The sequence below is a fragment of the Pyrus communis genome, chromosome 16 (genome assembly GCF_963583255.1).
Source record: "Pyrus communis chromosome 16, drPyrComm1.1, whole genome shotgun sequence".
Classification (NCBI taxonomy): Eukaryota; Viridiplantae; Streptophyta; class Magnoliopsida; order Rosales; family Rosaceae; genus Pyrus; species Pyrus communis.
In genome coordinates, this window is record NC_084818.1 from 4,504,536 (window position 1) to 4,525,652 (window position 21,117).

Sequence of the window (21,117 nt, forward strand, 5' to 3'; positions counted from 1 at the left end):
CAAAATTTAGAAATTTGTAATCAAAATATGGGGTTGTTATTGTAATTTTAACAATTGCGAAGTTGAGTTGGAGAAAGTGAGATGTGATCACAAGCTTTCTATCCTCCAAAATAGCACCACCTACCACTTGCTAGTAAGGCAATTGTCAGCTGAAAATCTCACACCCCAAGATATATAGCCCCTCAAACAGCGGTTACATGCAATCCCAGTTGTTTTTTCAGACAAATATTCCCATCTCCTCCCTTCTTCTCCACAGCTTCCTGCTAATCATACCCCCAAATCACAAAGCCAGTAAGAGTAATACCTCTCTTCCTCTCTGCTAAATTGCTAATCACACCCCCTAATGTTTATAATCCCATTTATTTTTATATTTTTTATATTTTTGTTGGGTGGATTTTTTCATGATTAAAGTTTTAATCTTTGTGTTTTGCAGTGGGCACTGAAGTTGTAATGGTGGATGAAGTCCCTTTTCCTCCTCAGATCACAACCACCAAGCCATTATCTCTGCTGGGTCAAGGTAAAGTCATCATCTTTTTCACATGCTATTTAATTACATATCTGGGTTTTAACTTTAATTAGCAAAGTAAATCGAAAAATTACTGATGGGTAAATTGGGGTTTTCGCAGGAATTACCGACATTGAGATTCACTTTCTTCAAATCAAGTTCACAGCAATTGGGGTTTACTTGGACCCTGAAGTTGCTTCACACCTTCAACAGTGGAAGGCCAAAAAGGCAGATGAACTTGCAGAAGATGATGACTTTTTTGATGCTCTTATTTCTGGTAAAGTTTCAATCTTTATCCGTCATATTTCATTTGGCTAATAGCCCAATACCAATTTGATAAACGTGTGTCGGGCCAGTTGATCAGAGTAGTGTTCATGTAGCTCGTGCTGAGAAATTAGAGTAGTTTAAAATATCGACCAAATTTAAAGTTAACCCAATTAGTTTTTGATCAAGTTGTGCGTTCATGTAGCCCCTGTTGAGAAGTTCATTAGGGTTGTGGTGATCAAGGAGATCAAAGGGTCACAATATGGAGTGCAGCTTGAGAGTGCAGTGAGGGACAGATTGGCAGCTGATGACAAATACGAGGAAGAGGAGGAGGAGGCCTTGGAAAAAGTTGTTGAGTTCTTCCAATCAAAGTACTTCAAGAAGGATTCCGTCATCACATTCCATTTTCCTGCAACTTCTGCCGCGGCCGAGGTAAAGAATCATCTTAATCAAAGGGTAGAAAGTAAAAAGTAACATGAATATTGTTGAACAAAGTAAAATCCTCCACCGAGACATTTTGCGATGAAATCTCACACACGTTGTGCTGATAGGCAGTTAAACTTAAATGCACATTGAAGACGATATAAGTGTTGATTAGTAATTAGTAATTACTAATTAGTTGCTGACCCGACTCTGAAAGCTTTGGCAAACATCGTTATGAGCTATTGTTTAATTTGTACTTGAACTTTTATGTGTATGCAGATTGTGTTTAGCACCGAAGGGAAGCAAGAGTCGAAACTCAAAGTGGAGAATGCAAATGTGGTGGAGAACATCAAGAAATGGTATTTGGGTGGGACAAGAGGGGTGTCTCCTTCGACCATCTCCTCCCTGGCCAACGCACTCTCAGCTGAACTGAGCAAGTGAGTTAACTAAGTGAATGTCTAGTTCTTGGACCTTATGGGATGTTACTGTTTGAATTGCAAGGCTCTTTTTGAAAGTTTGTGAAGGGGAAAAATCTGCGGTTTCTTGTTCTGTTTTGTGTAATAAAATGAATGATATATCGAGTTCTGTCCATTCAAATGTTTTGTGCTTTTCTACAACATGCATGACAATACATTATTAGTTTGAAATACTGTCACAGTGACGTATTTGGTATAGATAAGTGTTTCTCGTGAAGGAGAACGTCGGTCTTCGTACTCTTTTCCGTTGAAAATGACTAATCCGTCCTGTCTGTCCTCAAACTTCTTAAAATCTGTTGAATTATTATATCAAGAAAACTTATTGGCAGCACATTGTTGATCATCCTGCTCATAGAGGTCAAATAATATGATCACAATATGAATATAACATTGTTGATTAGGAAATGGACCGGGCTTGAGTTGGACTATTTTGGGCCGAGCCGACTTCAGGCTCAAAGTCTCAGCCCCACCTGCCTTATACGGGCCGGGTTGAACCTTGGCCCAATTAGAGTGGCACAATTGGTCCGACCCGTGAGCAGAAGAATTAATTTTTCTATTATTTCATACAACGATTATGGAGGATGATTTTGGCAAGCCAAGAGTCAACAATAATTAGGTATTAAACTCGACATTCAGATGCAAACTTGATTACTTATCGTCTTTCACTTACAAATATTGAAAAATATCATTACTTTGTAGTACTAATGACAAGATTAAATTCATTATCTACTCCATCCATATGATCTTCAAGACTTGAATAAAAAGATTGGCCTCAAATTCTCTCTTCCTAAATAAAAGAATACAAATAGTCCATGACGACACTATGATTCAATTGGTCATCCATGACAAGTTTTAGTAGATATTTTTTCAGTGTGTCTAGAATACAGATACATACGTCATATGTCATTATATAAATGAAAGAAGACTTGAAAAAAAGAAAACGAATTGTCGCCCCTTGTATACTGATGTATGGCATTTTGCTCCGTGTTAGGCACATTGAAAAAACTCTTGAGCTTTAGATGTACCTTATTGGTACTTTTCATGTCCTCTCGTTTTTGGTGTACTAGCCATATATACCTAGTGGATCACTGCACATAAATTTAGTAATGCACACTTCTAGTGGACACATTGTTTGAAGATTCTACTTCAACCAAAAAGAAATTGCCACAAAGTAACGAAACCTGAGTGTATAATATATATCGTCCGTTGAGTGACTTTGACCATCCATTTAATTTCTGTAAATTCTTCAATACACGTATTTCGTATTTCAGTCAAAATAGTGTTCCTCAAGTTTCTATAACAAATATTGCCTTGGCAGTAAAGTAATCTATGGAATCCAAGAAAAATCTCGAAGATGAAAGGTATATTTGATCAATCAAGTTGAAAAGAGGAGGGGGTCGTCCACTGATAAAATATGATGCTTAAGAAAATGCCTTCAGCTCCTCATTGCTTGAAAACATGGGTTTGAAATGAGATAGTGCAGGAATCAAATTTCTTGTGGGCCAACAAAAGGTGAAGAATGCAGGGGGAAAAGAGTTTGTGATTCCATTCTGTTAGCACAAAATGGTGGTTTCTTTTCCTTGTGTTCCTCATATAATTGCCCATCAATTCAACAGGGAAATTCTAAGGTGCTTGGATCATGGTCATGGAAATGCTACTGCTTATGTTTTCATTAGCTTCCCACTTTTCTAACTTAACTTTTACCATCAGTTTTTCATCAACAAAAAGAGGGAGATTCGAACTTCAGACATTTTTCAACACCATGAAGAGAACTAACGCTAGACCAATATCTGGGTGATTTACATTCTCGTGGTGGAAACTAGAACAAGTATCACTAGATCCATTCTAAAATGTTTAGGTTGTGATTTGAAATTGAAAATTTTCATGTTACATATATATGATATAATCACCATCTCGATGGTCAAATAATGATTGTATATAATACATATATTCACATGAATTATATCTTACCGTCAAATTGTGGTTGTATTAAATATATGTACGTATTGTATTCAATCCCTAATTTTATATTCCTCAACTAATTGCAAAATAATCAGAAGACCTACATTAGTTTGACAAACTCCATCTTCCTTCCTTAACACATGTGATTAAAGAGACAATAGTATTGCCTCAAAATCCTCATATACAACAGAGAAACTTACGAGGATGCCACATTATGACGACATCCATTAAAATTAAGCACTGTCATTTGTTTTAACTTAATCACATTGTAATATGTGATTAACTTAAAAATACTGTCACAATTGTATCCTCTAGTATAAGTCCTCCTCCAAATGTCCATATATAAGCATTGCCCTAGCACCCATTCTTAATAAAATACAAACACTCTATTAGCTAGCCAGCCTCATCAACGGAGATTGTCGCATCACCTTGTCCACCTGATGATACATTTCCAGCATGTCTAGCACCACCACCATCAACATTTTCGGCCGAATCCGAACTGCCTGCAGCCGGCTGCTCAAGCAACGAATGGCGGCAAATCGGGCACGACGAGTGTGACAGAAACCATGTGTCTATGCACCTGACATGAAATCCATGGCTGCATTTCGGCAGCAGCCTCACTTTCTGCCCGTCTGTAAACTCTCCATGGCAAATTGGACAATCTGTGGAGGGAATATTTTGTCCAGTCCCATATACCACGATGGGAATCTGGCGCAATGTGCGCTTTCTAAGCCCCGTGGCCGCCAACCGCGCCGCCGTCTCGTCTGGTGTCTCAGAAGAGAACCTTCTGCTGCATCTCAGCGCACACCGGACTATTGAGTTTAGTCCCAATGCAAATATCAGTGCGCACAGCAAGGCTGCTAGGATGATGACCATGTTGGTGTCAAAATTGGCATCATTGGCATACGTATCATGTGCCTTGCTCCCATTGGCTTCACTGGCGTTTGTACCACGTGGTCTGCTCCCATGGGTTGGTGATGCTGGTGGTGTACTTGTTGGTTGGTCTAGAAGTAGGCGGTGTGGACGGTGGTGATGAAGAGTTACCATTGATTGATGAATGATGAACTTTTGATGGGTTACTTCAATTCACCAAAATTAAGACAACAGACTTGTAGCTCAGTTAGTTAACTGTATCCACTTCGTACAACTGAGGTTTCAAGTTCGTTTTTCACCAATTAAATATCGCTATATCAATTCACTAGGGACGCACTGCTTAATTGGTTGAGAGCATTCAACTAATACAATCCGAGATACTGAGTTGGATTCCGCTCTCCCGCTAAATATCAGTTGACCAAAACTAAGAGAACCCAATTTCCTCTACTTGAAGAAAAGGTAAAAGAAGGTACCTTTTTGGTGAAGCTACGCAAATAAGCTTGGAGTTTGACGTCTCCATGGCTTTTTAGCGCCAAATCGCACGACAAAGGAGACTGAGAGAAGGGATTTCATCTTCCCCATGTACAGCCAAGGCTTTCTCTTATTTTTGTTCCACTGTCTAGCTAGCTGAGAGAGAGAGAGAGAGAGAGAGAGAGAGGCCTTTAGGGTTGCTAGCAATGTCTACAAGGATTGCAATTAGATAAAAGGACTTTCTAGAAAAGCATATATATAGATATTGTGTTGTCGGTGATGAGGGAAAAGGTGGTGAATTGTATAAAAGCTGAAGCTTTCAAGGTAAATAATCACTTTTAACAAATGACTCCTAAGAAGAACAACCCTAAAACTTCGAAAAAGACAAGATGAAGATCCAGAAAACTCAGAGGCTCAAAGGTTGAAGCTTGTTCTGCTTTCCTTCATTTCAAGAGAGAGAGAGAGAGAGAATTTGGTATTTTTCTGCAGGTTTGTGAGAGTTATATAGAGATCATTTTGTAGTATTTGGATTGTGGTTGAGGGGATTGCAGATAAGAGGATGCCAAACGAGATAAAGATGGTTGTCCTTTCAAATTCTATTGTGTGCATTATTGTGGGCAGTGCAAAGGATTAAAGTGAAGAATCGAGTGGGGAAAAAGGTGGTGCTCTAATTGCTCGGGTAATGTATGGGAAATCAAAATATTAAATCGTATTTGCAGACTAAACAATATGTTACAAATGTAAAATAAACATGTTAATTAATACTTAAGTAGTAATCCAATCATCAATAAATAAATCATTTGTTTTGTAAATTTGATTTAAAAAATTTAATCCCCATAACATTACCTGTTACCAAAATCATTCAACAAAATAAAGTTAAAATGTTGAGAAAGGTTAAGATGATTCTCTGAAAAATAAGACTCTTCATGGACGCTCCGTTACCTTATATTTTTATACAATATTTTATAATGTTGGTACGAAAATTAACATTAAACTGTGAAGTGACAAAGAATCAATAAAGAGTTCGACTTTGAGAAAGTTTCTTAGCATTTCTCTAAAATGTTTGATTAAGCTCTAATTTACCTCATCCCACCTTATCATAATCTCAATTGTGGCTTCAACAAGAAAGAAAAGCCCTTATTTATTCCAGGCACTAATCCTCCTTCCACTTCTTCACTCTTTTCTCTCTTATTGAAAAGTAAAATCATTATTCCCACAATTTAGATGACATAATTATTAATTAATGATAAATGTCCACATTTGCAATTGTAAGAGGATTACCAATATTATAAGAGTATTTTTCTCACCACCATAGTTATGATATATGTTTACTATATACTTAATCACCTGTCACATGTTTTCTCACCTAATTCTAGTTAATTTTCACATTAAATGTTAATTTATTTTAAAAAATAATTAAAATTAAGTGAAATGACACGTGACAAATGATTAGGTGTATGATGTATGGTGGTGAGCATCGGATCCCTTTCCACCTAATCTGAGATCCGGACCGTTGAAATTTGATCAAACGATTACAAACATAGGACCCCTTTAAAAGTGATAATAACTGTAACTGTTAGATCAAATTTCAACGGTCCGGATTTCGAACTAGGCGAAGTAGTGGAAATGGATTATTTCCATGAGCAAAAATGCTCCCAATACTATACATGTGAAACTTAACCCCCACTTTATCCAAAAAAAAGAAAAAGTCAACCCCCACTTCTAATTAACTAATATTAATACAATATTATGTCTCCGAGAGCGCTTGTGGATTTGAAGACATGTAAAATCTAGCCGATGCGTACAAGACTCAATGCAGATTGGATCGTGTATTTCTCAATGAACAATTGTCATTGATGAGATTTAAACTCAAGATTTCATTCACTAAGTAAAGAATAAATGAGTGATTGTGGGTAGCTCATGTTTTACCTTAAGAATTTCTCTAACCCTTGGGTTAAAACCTAAAATTTTTAGCCCAGAAAATTTAGGTTTTAACTAAGTCCATAAATTTTAGATTTTAACCTAGAAACAACTTTTTTACTCCAACTTTTTTGGGTTAAAGTTTTAGCCCCATATTATTAAAGAATAAATTTAGGTTAATTTTTTTTTTCTTAAAGTAACTTTTTTAAAAGAAAAAAAATTATGCAAACTATTGTAATTTAATTTTATGAACATTTTAACCTAAAAATATTTAGATTCCGACAAATATTGAAAAATCACTAACCGACACTATGAAACTCGTGAAACACTATGAAAGAATATGAAACACATAAAAGAATTTTTTTAATTACTTTAGCCATTGGATTTAAATTTGGACCATTATATTTTTTTTTAATGTTGAATTTCATAACATTAGATCTTAACCGTTAGATTAAATGAATTTATAAATATAAAACTAAAAAAGTTATACATATATGATGGACCAACCCCACTAACCCAAGGGGGAATCCTAGATTAAATTTGACCTAGAAATAAATTTTGAGTTTTAACTCATATCTACCCTAAGGGTTGAACTAAGTTGAGATAAATTTAAAACCTAAAACTTGAATTTTACAGTTGTTGGAGTAGGTCTAATAGGACATCAAGATTTAGAACCTAAATTGTAGGCACTGACACATGAACATGCAAAAAGTCTAATTGTCAGCAAATCATGGAATTTTACCAAATAATTGGCTTTTATAAGCATCTAGAAAATGTCACCATGAGAAACGTTACAAAGATCCTATTAAAATGAGATTTTTCAGCCACTTAGTACTATGATGTAATAATATTTTTTTTTCATTTGTAAGTAAGAGATTTTATATTTCAATGCTGTTAGAAATGAATTTGAACTGCATTATTACTAACTCATTGTGAGACTTAACTCACTTCCTTACCTTTTTATTATAGATAATATCATTTATTAAAATAAATAAAACTTTTTATATATTCTTTATCACATTATATTTTGACATAATATTATTATAGAAAATTCATGTTAAACAGTAAATTGACAGAAACTCGATAAAATTAACTTTGAGGGAGCTTCGTCGGCATTTCCCATGTTTCTATACTAATTGGTAATCATATAAAATTGAACATTAATCACTATGTTGACAATGACATGTTTATACTGTCAAGATACTTGTGGGTTGTGAGTGTGCGGCCATGAGTAGGGCACGTGAGAGGCACGTGATCATTCAGATGGGAGATCAGATGACTGAGGGAGTTGATGGGTCCACACATGTCTAGTCCAAGTGTCCCAATGGGCCCTCAAAATTCAAGGGATAAACACATGTTATTCTTGGATTGACTAAACCCATACAAGTTCCATCAAGATCCATGTACAAATTTTAAAAAAATTGAATGGGCTACCGACTTTGCTAGCCTCTTCAAGTCTTCAACACCTTAATTGATTAGGTGAACATGTGGAGCAGCTTCAACCAATCATGCTAGCTAACTTCTCAAGCATGAACTAAGAATGTCTAATCAAGTGATTCGAAAAATAGTTCTCACAAAAATACAAGATTCTTTGTATTTTGATTTCACTTAATTGCACGCCGATTTTGTTGATGTAAGAACTATTCTAATCAAGTTTATCAAAATGTCTCTCCTCACACGCTAACGTTTGTTTGTATCTATTTTGAATTCTAGTAGGTGGCAGATTCAAGCAAGATGCAAATCTTGAGATTCTAGTGTTAATGATTCAAGTTTTTTGAATAAAAATAGAGCGTGAGGCGCTTAAACTTTAATTTTAAGTTTATTTTACTGAGGCATTTATTTGGACACTTGGTGAGTCTGTTGTTGTCAGCAAAAGCATGTTGCACAATGTCAACATATATTGACATATGTTGAAACAACCTGATGAGTGATGTAGAGATTCGAGAGGTTTTGTTGAGTCTTGTCGACACAACTTGTCTAGATATGCCTAACATCTATTATATCAAACATTTAGTGCACACAAAAGGGACCTAACCAAACATTCAGAGGATCTGTTGAAGATATTCACATGTATATCTTCTAGACTCTGAGTAGTCCTAGGATCACCCTGATCTCAATATCCATCCGCCTTTAATTATAATGTCATTTGACGAGAAAAATAACCGCTGTTGATTCTAATGTCATTTGACGAAAAAAAAAAAAAGAGAAACATATGAAAGTGGCTGATAAAAGAAACCCAAATAGTTGTTTGGACCTAAATGTTTGCCTGCACCCAAAGACAACCTAACGTGTATATTGGAGACTTTGAAACATTTGTACTTTGGTTATGTAGGATCCTACTAAAAAAAGCCTCATTGTTATAGCACAAGTACTACCAGTATCACTATCGCTTGTCGCTTGCTTTCCCCAAGCCTCTCACTTCCAACCAAACCTTTCGAATTTCATGACAACTTTTTCACATCAAATTTTATGACAATTTTTGTTCACATCAAATTTAAACAATCCGACTTTGATGGTAATCAGACCGTATGTTTTTTTTTTTTTTTTTTGTTAAATGTTGTCCTAATTTTTTATATTCACGTTAGTTTTTTTTGCTATCTACTATCTTATATTGATATATGTGAAAATATTGATATCAATATTGTTATCGATTGCTTTCAGTAGAAATTATGAAAATTTGTAATGAAATGTGTACATTAACTCATTCAGATTTAGAATTTCTGTGGCGAACTGGTAATTATCGTCAATATTCATTGATTTTCTTATATTTTATCAATTCATTGAGTGAAGTTTACATCTTACCCCTTCTTCCTCCACCTTTCCATATTGATCTTTAATTTTTGGACCTAAATATCGATAATTCGATTTATATTTTGAACCTTGGGCGTAACGGACGAGCCTTAACTTAAAGCATACTTTGGGTTTGGTGATATTTAGAGTCCTACAATCATAAATGTACTATCTTGAACCTTTAAGCCCAATCCACATGACTACGACGCCGTTTCATTCGTTTCTCAGTTTCGCTCCCAATTGTCCCTCCAACTTGATCTCGAGTGAAGAACACTCACTGTCAACGCATCTAGTACGGTCGCGAGGAGAGAGAGAGAGAGAGAGAGCAGAGTTCCAGACTCGACAAAAATGCAAGATCCGGCCAACCCGAAACCGGATCCGAGCTCCAGCTCTCAGGACTCTCAGCGCCCACGCATGGCGCCGCCGTTTCCGGACGCGACTCCGAGCCTTCTGTTCCGGGGCTCCTACCACCGTCGAGCCCAATCGGAGGTCCATTTCCGGATCCCCGACGACCTGGATCTGCTCCAGGACCCGTTCGACGGCCCGTCCGGCAGATTCGAGGAGCTGGGGGTCTCCGAGGAAGATATTTTCAGCATCTTCATGGATATGGAGAAGCTCGGATCCAAACTCGACGACGGGCCCTCCGACCTGAAACCCGAGAATGCCGGCGGTTCCCTGCACTCGGAGGGCGGCGGGTTTGGTGGAGAGATGAGCGCGAGGCCGAGGCATCGCCATAGCAACTCCGTGGACGCGTCTTTGGATAGCATAGAGGCTAAGAAGGCCATGGCTCCCGATAAGCTGGCTGAGCTCTGGACCGTCGATCCCAAACGAGCTAAGAGGTATTTCTTCAATCTGTTTCGATTGAAATTGTGTTTCTTTGACTTTAATTGTTCCTTCTTTCTTGCTTTTTGACTCGAATTTTGCATAATGTTCATGTTTTAGTTGGATATAATCAGCTTAGAAACAATTATTATAATAAAGAACAAATCTTTGTTGAGATTTGTGTTTGTTAATTCGCGATGAATGAAGCTAATAAGAAAGAAATAACTAATCCAGATGCTGAAACACCATAATCTGCATTTTGCGGAAATTATCTCCCTAATTATAAGTTTAAGAATCATTCTTTATCAACAATGCTGAGGAAGCATTGTGAATTTATGATCTTTCTTAACCGAGCTGCTCGACAACCATTTATGAGCGGGTTGTTCCTAGTGGAAAAAACAACAGTTACTCTAGATTCGCTCAAAGATAATTGCTTTTCATGGTTCCGAAATTTACCAACAAATTGCCAACATAATTTTCAAACATTTAAGGATGTTTAGTGGAACATTATAGTTTTCGTGTCTTCTAACAACTCGAGAAACATAGATTTGAAGTACAAAGAGACAAAGAGCCGAGGAAATTCTCTCTCAAGTACATCTGGAAAAGGGCGATTCTCAAAATAAATGATTAGTGTTATCCTAATAATTGTCAAAAGCTTTGAGCATGTAAGTTATTATTAGGATTTTGATTACCATCCAGAAGCTTAAAATATTGTGTGTATCGGGGTTGAAATACTTCATACTTGGATCTTCATTATACAGCTTAGCATATAGCATGTATCTCGTTAAAGTACTCAACGAGGTACACACACATATCTATAATATATGGATAATTGTAAAGTTAATTATTAGAGTGCAGTTCATGGTGGTGTTTTAAAAAAAAAAAGTTCATCATGTACATATTGTTCCAGGATTTTGGCAAATCGGCAGTCTGCTGCTCGGTCAAAAGAGAGGAAGGCCCGGTACATATCAGAACTTGAAAGAAAAGTTCAGACACTACAAACAGAAGCTACTACTCTATCAGCACAGCTCACTTTGTTCCAGGTTTGTACGGAAATGCTCATATGGCTTGTTTTATCTGATTATAGTAATGTAGTTCATTAAAATACAGTTGAGTGGCACGCACTAGCTTCATGCCACCTCCAAGAGATTATTTTGACGTTTTACAGGACTTGTAGTTAGGATTATTTGACGTTGTACTCAGTACCCACATATTGCTTGTTCTCACCGACTGTTCTCTGAGAGATTTATTTGTTTCCTTGTGTTATTTTCTAGAGAGACACAACGGGCTTATCTTCTGAGAACACAGAGCTTAAGCTTCGGGTGCAAGCTATGGAACAACAAGCTCAATTACGTGATGGTATGTGTCATCCACCCAGTTTTGCAATTGTTGTCAACTTTTCACTGTAGATCTCAGTTCCAGGCTCCGTTTATTGATTTACTTGTTATGCATGTGGACAATGGATCATCATCTGGATATTGTTCTAAGGTGGTTCATTGCTATATTTGTGGTTAGTACCAATTAAGATGCGCTAAGTCGATTGCTATCCCATATTTAGAAAATACTAGTATAGCACCTTCCTTTTTGAGTATGAGGTATCAAAAATTTAAAAGCTCTACCTTTGGATCTGTTGTACTCTTAACCAATTCACTGGTTTACTATTTTGTTCTTGGTTATCTCCTTTGGGTTGAATCTGGTAACTGTACTTAAAAGTGTGCAAGTATCTTTTCCATTTCCTTAAACTAAGTTTTCCCCAATAGTACTATGGTAATTGCTAACTGTCGATACTCTTGTACTGTTCTCATAATACAGCTCTCAATGATGCACTGAAGAAAGAACTTGAGAGGCTCAAGGTTGCAACTGGAGAACAGTTAACACACACTGATTCATACAATCTGGGAATGCACCATTTTCCATATTCGCAGTCCCCCTTGTTTCCCAGTAAGTCACAGCCCGGGTCACGGGATTCCCAGAACATTCACATGCCACAGTTCCATCAATTCCAGCCTAATATGTCAGCTCCCCATCAGCCTATGCTTGGATCATCCCAGTCACATGCCTGCTTAGATATGTCACAGCAGGATCCTATTGGCCGATTTCAGGGGCTTGACATCAATAACAGAGGTTCTCATCTAGTGAGGCCTGAAGGGCCCTCAATATCTGCCGGCGAAAGCAACAGAAGATTTTAAAACCTAATCTACCTCAGGTCCACCTTATTTGTTGGATTGTTCATAGACTGACCTCAGCCAAAGGTATGGTTTAAACTTCTTTTACTGGACTTTGATTCTTTGAATTGATTGCTCCCAAAATTTTTGGTAGCTGCTTTAGGTCGTAAGTTGTTCATGAATGCTTATTGAATTCCAAATTCATTCGTTCGGGTTGCTCATGTGGGAATAGAGTGTTGTTCCCACTTCCCGGTGATTTTAAGAGATGCAGCTCTTCATGCTGGGGATCCCCCTTCCCACCATGTATTCTCCTCGTTTGTAACCGTAGATAATTTGACATGCTGTGGAAATCTGTGTTGTGTTGTTCATCCGTTGTCGCTCGCAAATTATATTAACTTGCTTGTGATGTAACAACAATTGATGTTGTTTTTTCCTTCTTCCCTTCCTGGTGAGAAATGCAGTCTGATTTTTAACCACCGATCTATCGTATAACGCTATGAAACATTAGCCTGACTCGAACAATTGTTAACTTTACTTTTCTAACTCACGAATTCTGTGTTGGGTTTTGAACTCCCACATCCCATGGCTTTGTCGAAATTGTGGAGGGATCCACTCCCACCCGTTTTTTGGGTGCAAAGGACCAACGGGTGTATGTGGCCAATGGTCCCTCCCTTGTCTGGTGTCATATTTGATGTCTGGACGCAAGACTTTCTCCTCTCCACCCCCAACGGGTACATTAACAAATGATTTATGGGCTTCATTAGCCCATGATTAGTTATCAAAAAGAAAAATTGGAAAATAGGAAAGGTTAAACCCGTCATCTAGATTGCGGGTAGCAGCTGAACTCATAGGCAGCAGCAGCGCAACTAGAAGATAAGGACTTCGGACTTCTAATCTTTTTCCTATGAATACAGGGAGTTTTAACGAAAAGCTTACAGTACTGTTCATGTTAACGAAAAATCACATTTTTATACTAAAAGGTCAATTCTGGTATTATTCACTTTACCTTTTATTTTGTTCTTATCGTTAAAACTTAAAGTTTTCAAGTCATTTTCATTAGTTTTCCTATAAATCTATGCATGTAAGAGATCGTGGGCCAAAAATGGACCTCTATCTTCAATTCGTCGTCTCCTTCCTCTCTGCAATCACCAATGAAGAACATGAGCTTCAATTTTGTGCCGATTTGCACTCTGGGAGCAGAAGCCAGAGCAGGATCAATCGGAATCGCTAGAGTTCGGCTTAGTTATGGCTCAAATCATTTAGGGAGGGGCTTAGGAGACTTTGTGGGAATAATCGACAAGATCGATGATTGCAGCGGCAAAAAAGGAGGCGGCTTTTGCGATAGTAGGCTTGCAGCGGCGCGTTTAGGGTTGTGGTGAGAGGAGAAGGAGAGAGCGACGGAGGGAGAGATTTGCAGCGTCGTGTTTCTTTTGCCCCGAGAGGACCTGCTTCTAAGAATTTGAGCTTTTGATCTCTTTCGGTACTTGAAAAAGAAGTATCACTAGCCCAAAGTTGGCCGTCAACATCTTTATATAACATAAAAGGCAGAGGTTTTATGACACCAGACACAAGTAACATGTCACCAGGTTTGCAATGGCCTACACTACAAGTTTTATCCACTAAATTCTCATGCCTGGTGTTGGAGGAGACTTGTAGTTTGAACAATATTTGCCCTAAATTGGAAGTTGGATTTACATGTGGGACTTCTTGTGGCTGCTACAACAGGCCATGTTATTAACTACCCTAAAAAATTGACCACTCAAATCCTTATTGCCAATGACCAAATGGGTCCATTTGGGATTTTAGTTTCATGCAATTGGAGTTGGGCGACTAAATTAGGTAGACAAACCCAAGTGAAGGGCACTTGCATGGGTCCTCCACTCCCAACATTTCGACAATATCCACATGCCTTTTTGTGGATCTCAATTCAATCTCTTTCTACTTTGTTCAAAAGAGAAAACGGGGATAAAAGATATATAAATTGTTAAAAGTCAATGTTATTGACATTCTAAAATAATCATTACGTAGTAATTCGATTATTTGAGTCCGATTTTTTTTTTGTATTTTTTTGAAAAATAGAGTGCAAGATAACGTATTTAGGCGTCGGTAACAAATGCAGGAACATCAATGCAATGCAATGGTACATTGGATTCTCGATCGAGAACAACTTTGTTCAAACTCCATGACCACAAAACCCAATACATATTTTATATGTTTACTATGTATTTTTCTCCGAACGACACTTCGATTCGTTAAAATTGTAGCCGCAAACTTTGACTTTGCACCGAATTCGTGTAGCATCACTCACTTTGGACCGTTGTCATTTTATTCACTTATTTACAAAAATTCCCAAAATAATACTAATAATAATAATAATAATAATAATAATAATAATAATAATGATTATAAAATGTATATTATTGATTTCCACGGTGTAGAGTAAGGAGGTGGATTGTCTACCCTTTTATTTTCATACTCTCTCCATGCTCTCCTGTGATGTATGATCACGATTAAGCCATGCCAACATTTTATATTAATTTTTTTATAGAAATAATAAAACAAAAAGTAAAAGAAATATAAAATGTTGTCGTGAATTAACCGTGACCACACAAACAAAATAGTATGGAGAGAGAATGGAAATGAGAGGGCAGACAATCCACCTCCGTAGAGTAGAGGTTTGATTTAGAAGGTGATAAGGATTTTTTTTTTTTTTTTTTAATTTTAATTATAAGGAACGGCCTAAATTTCATTCAATAAAGCAAAAAATAGGCTACTCGGACTTCGGTACCGGACAAGGAGATATCCTCTTCAAGTGGATCACAGATTATAACAGGAAATTCATCCGATCAGGTAGAATCATCTTCAGAATGGAGGGCAAAGCTGAAATGATCTTAAGCGAATCATTCTCAGATGATAAGCATCTTTTAAGTACAAAGGCTTCGTGTGTAACGGTATTCGGCCGAGTGTTCGAGCGTTTAGGGTTTATTTATTCTTGTGTATTTTGGTGCTTATTTATCTTATGCGTACATGCGTGATTCTTCGCATGAGGAACTTCGTTATGTTGTAAATTTGTAATCCTATTCCTCATATATTGGTGGGAAACAATCCCACTTGACCAACTTTACTTTTTATCATATTATGATGTTCCAATGTTAATATGTCGATTTTGAATTAATTTAAAGATCGAAACATGGTAATTCAAGTGATGTAACGATATTTTATTTTATTGAAAGAGACGTACATAATGCCCAAACGAAACGGCCTAATCGACATTAACAAAATGGAAAATGTACATGCGAGAAAAATGCGTGTGACGTAACAATCCTAGTGATTTTGATTCGACAAATCCATCCCCAAGATATTCCCTTACAGAAGAGACAAAAAGTTGATGATTTTGTTGAGGTTGAATCATGTCCTTTTTTTTTTTCGAAATTTATTTATAAAGTTCACAATTATTCTTTGTTTTTTATCTTCTAAAAGTCACAGTCAAATATTTATTTTTCATTATTTTTTTTATCTCTAGTTTCTGTTTCCTCCATGTTTTATTTATTTATCATTATCTTAGAAAACCGAAAAGCATCGCCAAAAATCATCTGAAAATGATGTGTGAATTAAAGGGACCACCAAGCCCGGGAACTGCATGTGCTGCTAACATGGTAGGGTTCATCATCTAAATGTATTCCAAATTTTCAATTAAATAAAATCATCGTTAATTTTAAGAATAAAGTCTCGATTATAAAAGGATAATACTTATCTCTATCGTTACATAGTAAAATTCAAAGTGCTAGAAGGCGTTGAGTGCTAGTCGGATGGTGGACAGAAGTCTAACACTTAGGTGTCTAGGCGAAGGTCTAGTTGTTTTTTTTTATTTTTTTTATTATAATTAAATTTAGAGAATTGTTATTAGCACTTCAAAATTTTCATTTGGCACTTCAAACTTTCTATAATTAGAAAGGAAAAATACACTTTTGAGGAGTGTCAAATGAGATTTTTGGAGTGCTAATAATAGTTCCCTAGATTTATTATGTAACATATAAATAATTGTCTAGGTATACGTAAAAAAAATACATAGTTGTATTGAAATATATAAATTCCAAAAGAGAATGATATATAGATTATAAAGTATTAAAATATATTGAAAACATAGATAACAAACATATAATGAGTGTTCATCCGAGTATTCAACTATCTTTCACAATTTATTGAAAAAATAAAATGTAAAAAGAAAGTTACTATTTTATCTTTAAGTGAGAGTTGCGACCTAAATGAGTGTCTTGGTGGGACTAGGCGGCTAGGCAGGTCTAGACGTCCTTTCTTAATTTTCGAACACTTAAAGATTAATGGGGCGGTGTCCAGCCGCATAGCGCTTAGACGCGGCCTAGGCGGGGATTTTTAGAACAATAATAAAATCAGTGAGGATTTTAAGAACAGTGGTAAAATCAGTGGAGGGACTCTTTTTCATTGGAAAAAAAAGGCTCTAAGGCAATTACAATTTACATACAACGATGTTAAAGTCACACATCGAATAACCAGACATTTTTCACAATCTACACAGTACGCCAACCTTATACCGGGATTCACCCCACCATTTTTACCCCGACATGCCAAAAAACATATGTTTTAAAATAATTGTCATCCACGTACTCTCGTAATCTTGATGATACGATTACATTGTCAACAAGTAACAAGCTAATCATATTCTAATTTCTTACTTTCGTCATCCTGAAGGCAACAAACGTGTAAGGTTGAGAATTATATATGAACCATAATTGGTTGGGTTGACAATTACTCTTTCTTAATAATGCTATTTTATTTCATAATTTCAACCGACAAATTATTCCAAATCATCTATCTACTCTTTGGTTTTTTTATTTTCCTTATGATTCGATGACTTGCCTCTAATTATTTAAAATTTGTTGGAAGAAATTAACAAGATTAGTAGATTTAGGTGTTTAATTAACTTGACTATTGCCACTAGTACAAAAACATGTTTGCGCGACGGCAACTTGAACGACGTAGCAAATTTCGTCGTGCAAAGTATGTTTGCGTGATGCTAAACAGAAAACGTCGTGCAAACATACTTTGCGCAACGACACTTTGCGCATAATAACACTTCAACAGATTCTACTCAATCTCTTCAAATCATCAACACACGTGGGAACTGATATTGGTCAAGCATCTCGTAAAGACGGTAATGATTTTCATGTCGGATTTTCTAGCAGATCCTCTGCACCGTACAACAATGTTCAGTGCATTCTGCAAATGATGTTTTTTTGGGTAGTCCCTTTTGGATTTTTGTGTTCAAAGTTCAAAGATCAGGAAATTCGAGTCCTTGGTTTGTGTGAAATATAAATCAGAGCCTTTAGTTTATGTGAGCTGGACCAACGGAATAAGTTAATAGGGATTGTCAGATTCAATTTAAGTGCTCTGAATTGCTTGATCCTTGGGCTCGGATTGTAAAATCTCGAGTGGATCTCTATTTAAACTATCATAACGTGTAAAACATGTTTAAATTATAATACAAGTTTTATCTATCTTGCAACCGGTTGTATATCTCATGCGTTCATCTCTTTTTGAAAATGATTTGCTACCCACTTAAAAGGACGAGGTCGCCCTATTAACATGAGGAAGCAACACATGTTTAATTTGACTTTATCAAAACGTAATAATGAGTATCTCGTTCACTCAACTTAACATATGTATTGACCTTTTTAGTTACAAGTTTATGCTTACAGACTGAGTTTATAAACGTAAGAACGCAACTTAAGAAAACCAAGATTTTCTCCTTTCCAAAGCCACCAAATTGGACTCGTGATGGAACCTAAACACCCCAAATTGAAGGGATAAAGTTGTTGGTTAATTAATCTCCGTAACTTAAGGCAAATTAGGAAGAAGAAGAAAATACCAACTTCTACAAGTTATTTGTAGTTGTAGAAAACGGTTGAGAAATGCATGTGCAGGTAGGGTCATCGAGCTTAGCAGTTGGTAAGTCTAACTGGAACATTTGCATGTGCACATCGATTCTTGCAATATGACCTGAAAATATGAATCTTGTGTTATGTGGCTCTCTCTCTCTCTCTCTCTCTCTCTCTCTCTCTCTCTCTCAAAGGTTATCAACATTGTGCTAAACTTGTCTCTTTCTGGTCACACTGCCTCTGCCCCATGACACACAACCCCGAATGCCTTCAACTCTCCTATATAAGCAAACCCCAAATCCATCCCCAATGCAACAACTCACCTCTCACTTTGCACTCAATACTTCCTCCTCCTCCTCTCTCTCCTTAGTTTCTCTCTCTAAAAACGCAAACAATGGCTTTTACTTCTCACTCCACCATTGCTCTTCTGTTCTTTGTCCTCAATCTATGTCTTCAAGGTACTTTTGGTGACTATGGAGGTGGATGGGAGGGCGGCCATGCCACATTTTATGGTGGTGGTGATGCCTCTGGCACAATGGGTAAGTCCCAACTCACTTTTTTTTCACTTCAGGGTAACTTTATGTGGTAAAGGTAAAAACTTTACTGTAATTTGAGATTCAATATGTTAAACCCAAATTCCACAGACGTGGACACAGTCACACATTGATTAAAGCAAAAGTGCTCTTTCTATACACTTGACTTCAAATTTATCTCGCTGCAATTTAGATTAGTTTAAAGTAGGATATCACTTGTACGAAAAAAACCAAAAACCCAAGATGCAAGATGGTAAATATTTTTTAGCATGAATGTTGATGGGGTTGTATATTTGGATATTGCAGGAGGTGCTTGTGGATATGGGAACTTGTACAGCCAAGGGTACGGAACCAACACTGCAGCACTGAGCACAGCTCTCTTCAACAATGGCTTGAGCTGCGGGTCTTGCTATGAGATGAAATGTGGCAGTGACCCCAAATGGTGCCTCCCCGGCAGCATCATCGTCACCGCCACCAACTTCTGCCCTCCCAACTTTGCGCAGGCCAACGACAATGGTGGCTGGTGCAACCCTCCTCTCCAGCACTTTGATTTGGCTGAACCTGCTTTCTTGAAAATTGCCCAATACAGAGCTGGAATTGTCCCCATCTCCTTCAGAAGGTAAAAACAACATTAACTTAAACTGCCTCAGTAATTTTTCGGTGCGACTCTTACACGTGACCTTGAAGTTTACCTACAACGGAAATGCTAATATGGGAGCGTATAAAGTCAATCACACAACGCCATGCATTTTAACCTTTTTGCATGAAAATGTGCGATTGACCTCGCTAAAACATCGTCACAGACTCACAATAGTATCTCCTTTGTATGGAAACACTTGCATACACTCTTTCTACCTCACCCATCTGCTCACCACGTCACGTAATAAGTGGGACATGAAAAAGACGATATACAACTGTTACATTGGAGTTTTTCTCGCGAAAGTCACGTGGGACGGTCACACATAATAATTTATTTGTTTTGTTGTTGAAAGTTATTAATATTTTGTGAGGGTGGTGACACTGACATGCATGTGCTGGTATTTTTGTAGGGTTTCGTGTGTGAAGAAGGGAGGAATAAGGTTCACAATCAACGGCCACTCTTACTTCAACTTGGTTTTGATCACGAACGTCGGAGGAGCAGGAGACGTCCACTCTGTGTCGATCAAGGGTTCCAAGACAGGGTGGCAAGCCCTGTCAAGAAATTGGGGCCAGAACTGGCAGAGCAACTCTTACCTCAACGGCCAGAGCCTCTCCTTCCAGGTCACCACCAGCGACGGCAGAACTCTCACCGCCAACAATGTTGCGCCGGGAAACTGGCAGTTCGGACAAACATTTGAGGGCAGTCAATTCTGAGACTCCTCCGGCGGTAAAACAGTTAAAAAGTCTGGTGAATGGTGAATGGTGAATGGTGAAGGGTGAATTGTATATGGTAATTTGTACGTGGATGGGAAGAGGAGAGTTTGGGGGGTAGTTTTAGGAGAGGCAACTGATTGCTGAGGTGGCTAACTGGCACCCGCTAGTCCTATATATATAAATAATAACAATAATAATAATTATTTATATATAGTGAGGAGTTTGTGAGTTTATAGTTAATTTATTAAAAATTTGTTAATCATAAGTAGAGGGACATGTAAGTTCTCGTATGAAAGGAACACAAGTACTATCATTTCCAAATTTGACGATGCATTTTGTACCTTTGGATGTGGTATGTAGGTTTTATTACTCATACCCAAAAGTAGGTACTGAACCCTGTTGGGGCAAATTTGTTATTCCCTCTTAATTATATACTTTGGTTGGTGCTCTTTTTCACTTAAAAGTAAAAGATTTTAGATTCGATTTTCGTCAAAGACGAATTAGAACCACTTTATTACTAGCCCATTGTGAATCTAAGCCCACTCCCTTTCTCTTTAGTGTGGATAATATCGTTTGTTCAAAAAAAATAATTTTATATACTTTGGTTTAATACGAAGACTTAATGGTTTCACTAATTTTCGTTTT

At 37.1% G+C, this 21,117-nt stretch overlaps 4 protein-coding genes across 5 annotated transcripts; 3 read left to right on the forward strand and 1 right to left on the reverse strand.

Moving 5' to 3' along the window:
* The first annotated feature begins 139 nt into the window (after positions 1-139).
* Positions 140-1,783, forward strand: LOC137720438 (chalcone isomerase-like protein 2). 2 transcript variants are annotated; one of them, XM_068459506.1, is made up of 5 exons: positions 140-291; positions 434-517; positions 627-782; positions 975-1,201; positions 1,472-1,783. In XM_068459506.1, the coding sequence occupies exons 1-5, from the start codon at positions 198-200 to the stop codon at positions 1,631-1,633; spliced, it is 723 nt and encodes a 240-aa protein (XP_068315607.1). In that variant the 5' UTR covers positions 140-197; the 3' UTR covers positions 1,634-1,783. The 2 variants fall into 2 exon arrangements, with proteins under 2 accessions (XP_068315607.1, XP_068315606.1); XM_068459505.1 differs by having other exon boundaries at positions 143-297.
* Positions 1,784-3,586: 1,803 nt separating this feature from the next.
* On the reverse strand, positions 3,587-5,497 carry LOC137721296 (RING-H2 finger protein ATL74-like). Its single transcript, XM_068460402.1, has one exon. The coding sequence runs from the start codon at positions 4,675-4,677 to the stop codon at positions 4,024-4,026; it is 654 nt and encodes a 217-aa protein (XP_068316503.1). The 5' UTR covers positions 4,678-5,497; the 3' UTR covers positions 3,587-4,023.
* Positions 5,498-9,947: 4,450 nt separating this feature from the next.
* On the forward strand, positions 9,948-13,158 carry LOC137721322 (transcription factor RF2b-like). The gene is made up of 4 exons (XM_068460420.1): positions 9,948-10,523; positions 11,417-11,549; positions 11,781-11,865; positions 12,319-13,158. The coding sequence occupies exons 1-4, from the start codon at positions 10,033-10,035 to the stop codon at positions 12,693-12,695; spliced, it is 1,086 nt and encodes a 361-aa protein (XP_068316521.1). The 5' UTR covers positions 9,948-10,032; the 3' UTR covers positions 12,696-13,158.
* A 5,728-nt stretch (positions 13,159-18,886) lies between these two features.
* LOC137719958 (expansin-A8-like) lies at positions 18,887-20,935 on the forward strand. Its single transcript, XM_068458940.1, has 3 exons — positions 18,887-19,125; positions 19,426-19,738; positions 20,169-20,935. Exons 1-3 carry the CDS (start codon positions 18,981-18,983, stop codon positions 20,470-20,472), a joined length of 762 nt encoding a protein of 253 aa, XP_068315041.1. The 5' UTR covers positions 18,887-18,980; the 3' UTR covers positions 20,473-20,935.
* The last annotated feature ends 182 nt before the right edge of the window (positions 20,936-21,117 follow it).

What these genes read in the sequence shown, in the direction of transcription:
- LOC137720438 (XM_068459505.1), top strand. Translation starts at nt 198, where the DNA reads ATGCAATCCCAGTTGTTTTTTCAGACAAATATTCCCATCTCCTCCCTT. An exon ending in AAATCACAAAGCCAGTAAGA is followed by an intron (nt 298 to 433) that starts GTAATACCTCTC and finishes TGTGTTTTGCAG; the next exon opens with TGGGCACTGAAGTTGTAATG. An exon ending in CAACTTCTGCCGCGGCCGAG is followed by an intron (nt 1,202 to 1,471) that starts GTAAAGAATCAT and finishes ATGTGTATGCAG; the next exon opens with ATTGTGTTTAGCACCGAAGG.
- LOC137721296 (XM_068460402.1), bottom strand. Translation starts at nt 4,677, where the DNA reads ATGGTAACTCTTCATCACCACCGTCCACACCGCCTACTTCTAGACCAA.
- LOC137721322 (XM_068460420.1), top strand. Translation starts at nt 10,033, where the DNA reads ATGCAAGATCCGGCCAACCCGAAACCGGATCCGAGCTCCAGCTCTCAG. An exon ending in CACAGCTCACTTTGTTCCAG is followed by an intron (nt 11,550 to 11,780) that starts GTTTGTACGGAA and finishes GTTATTTTCTAG; the next exon opens with AGAGACACAACGGGCTTATC. An exon ending in ACAAGCTCAATTACGTGATG is followed by an intron (nt 11,866 to 12,318) that starts GTATGTGTCATC and finishes CTCATAATACAG; the next exon opens with CTCTCAATGATGCACTGAAG.
- LOC137719958 (XM_068458940.1), top strand. Translation starts at nt 18,981, where the DNA reads ATGGCTTTTACTTCTCACTCCACCATTGCTCTTCTGTTCTTTGTCCTC. An exon ending in TGATGCCTCTGGCACAATGG is followed by an intron (nt 19,126 to 19,425) that starts GTAAGTCCCAAC and finishes TGGATATTGCAG; the next exon opens with GAGGTGCTTGTGGATATGGG. An exon ending in GTCCCCATCTCCTTCAGAAG is followed by an intron (nt 19,739 to 20,168) that starts GTAAAAACAACA and finishes GTATTTTTGTAG; the next exon opens with GGTTTCGTGTGTGAAGAAGG.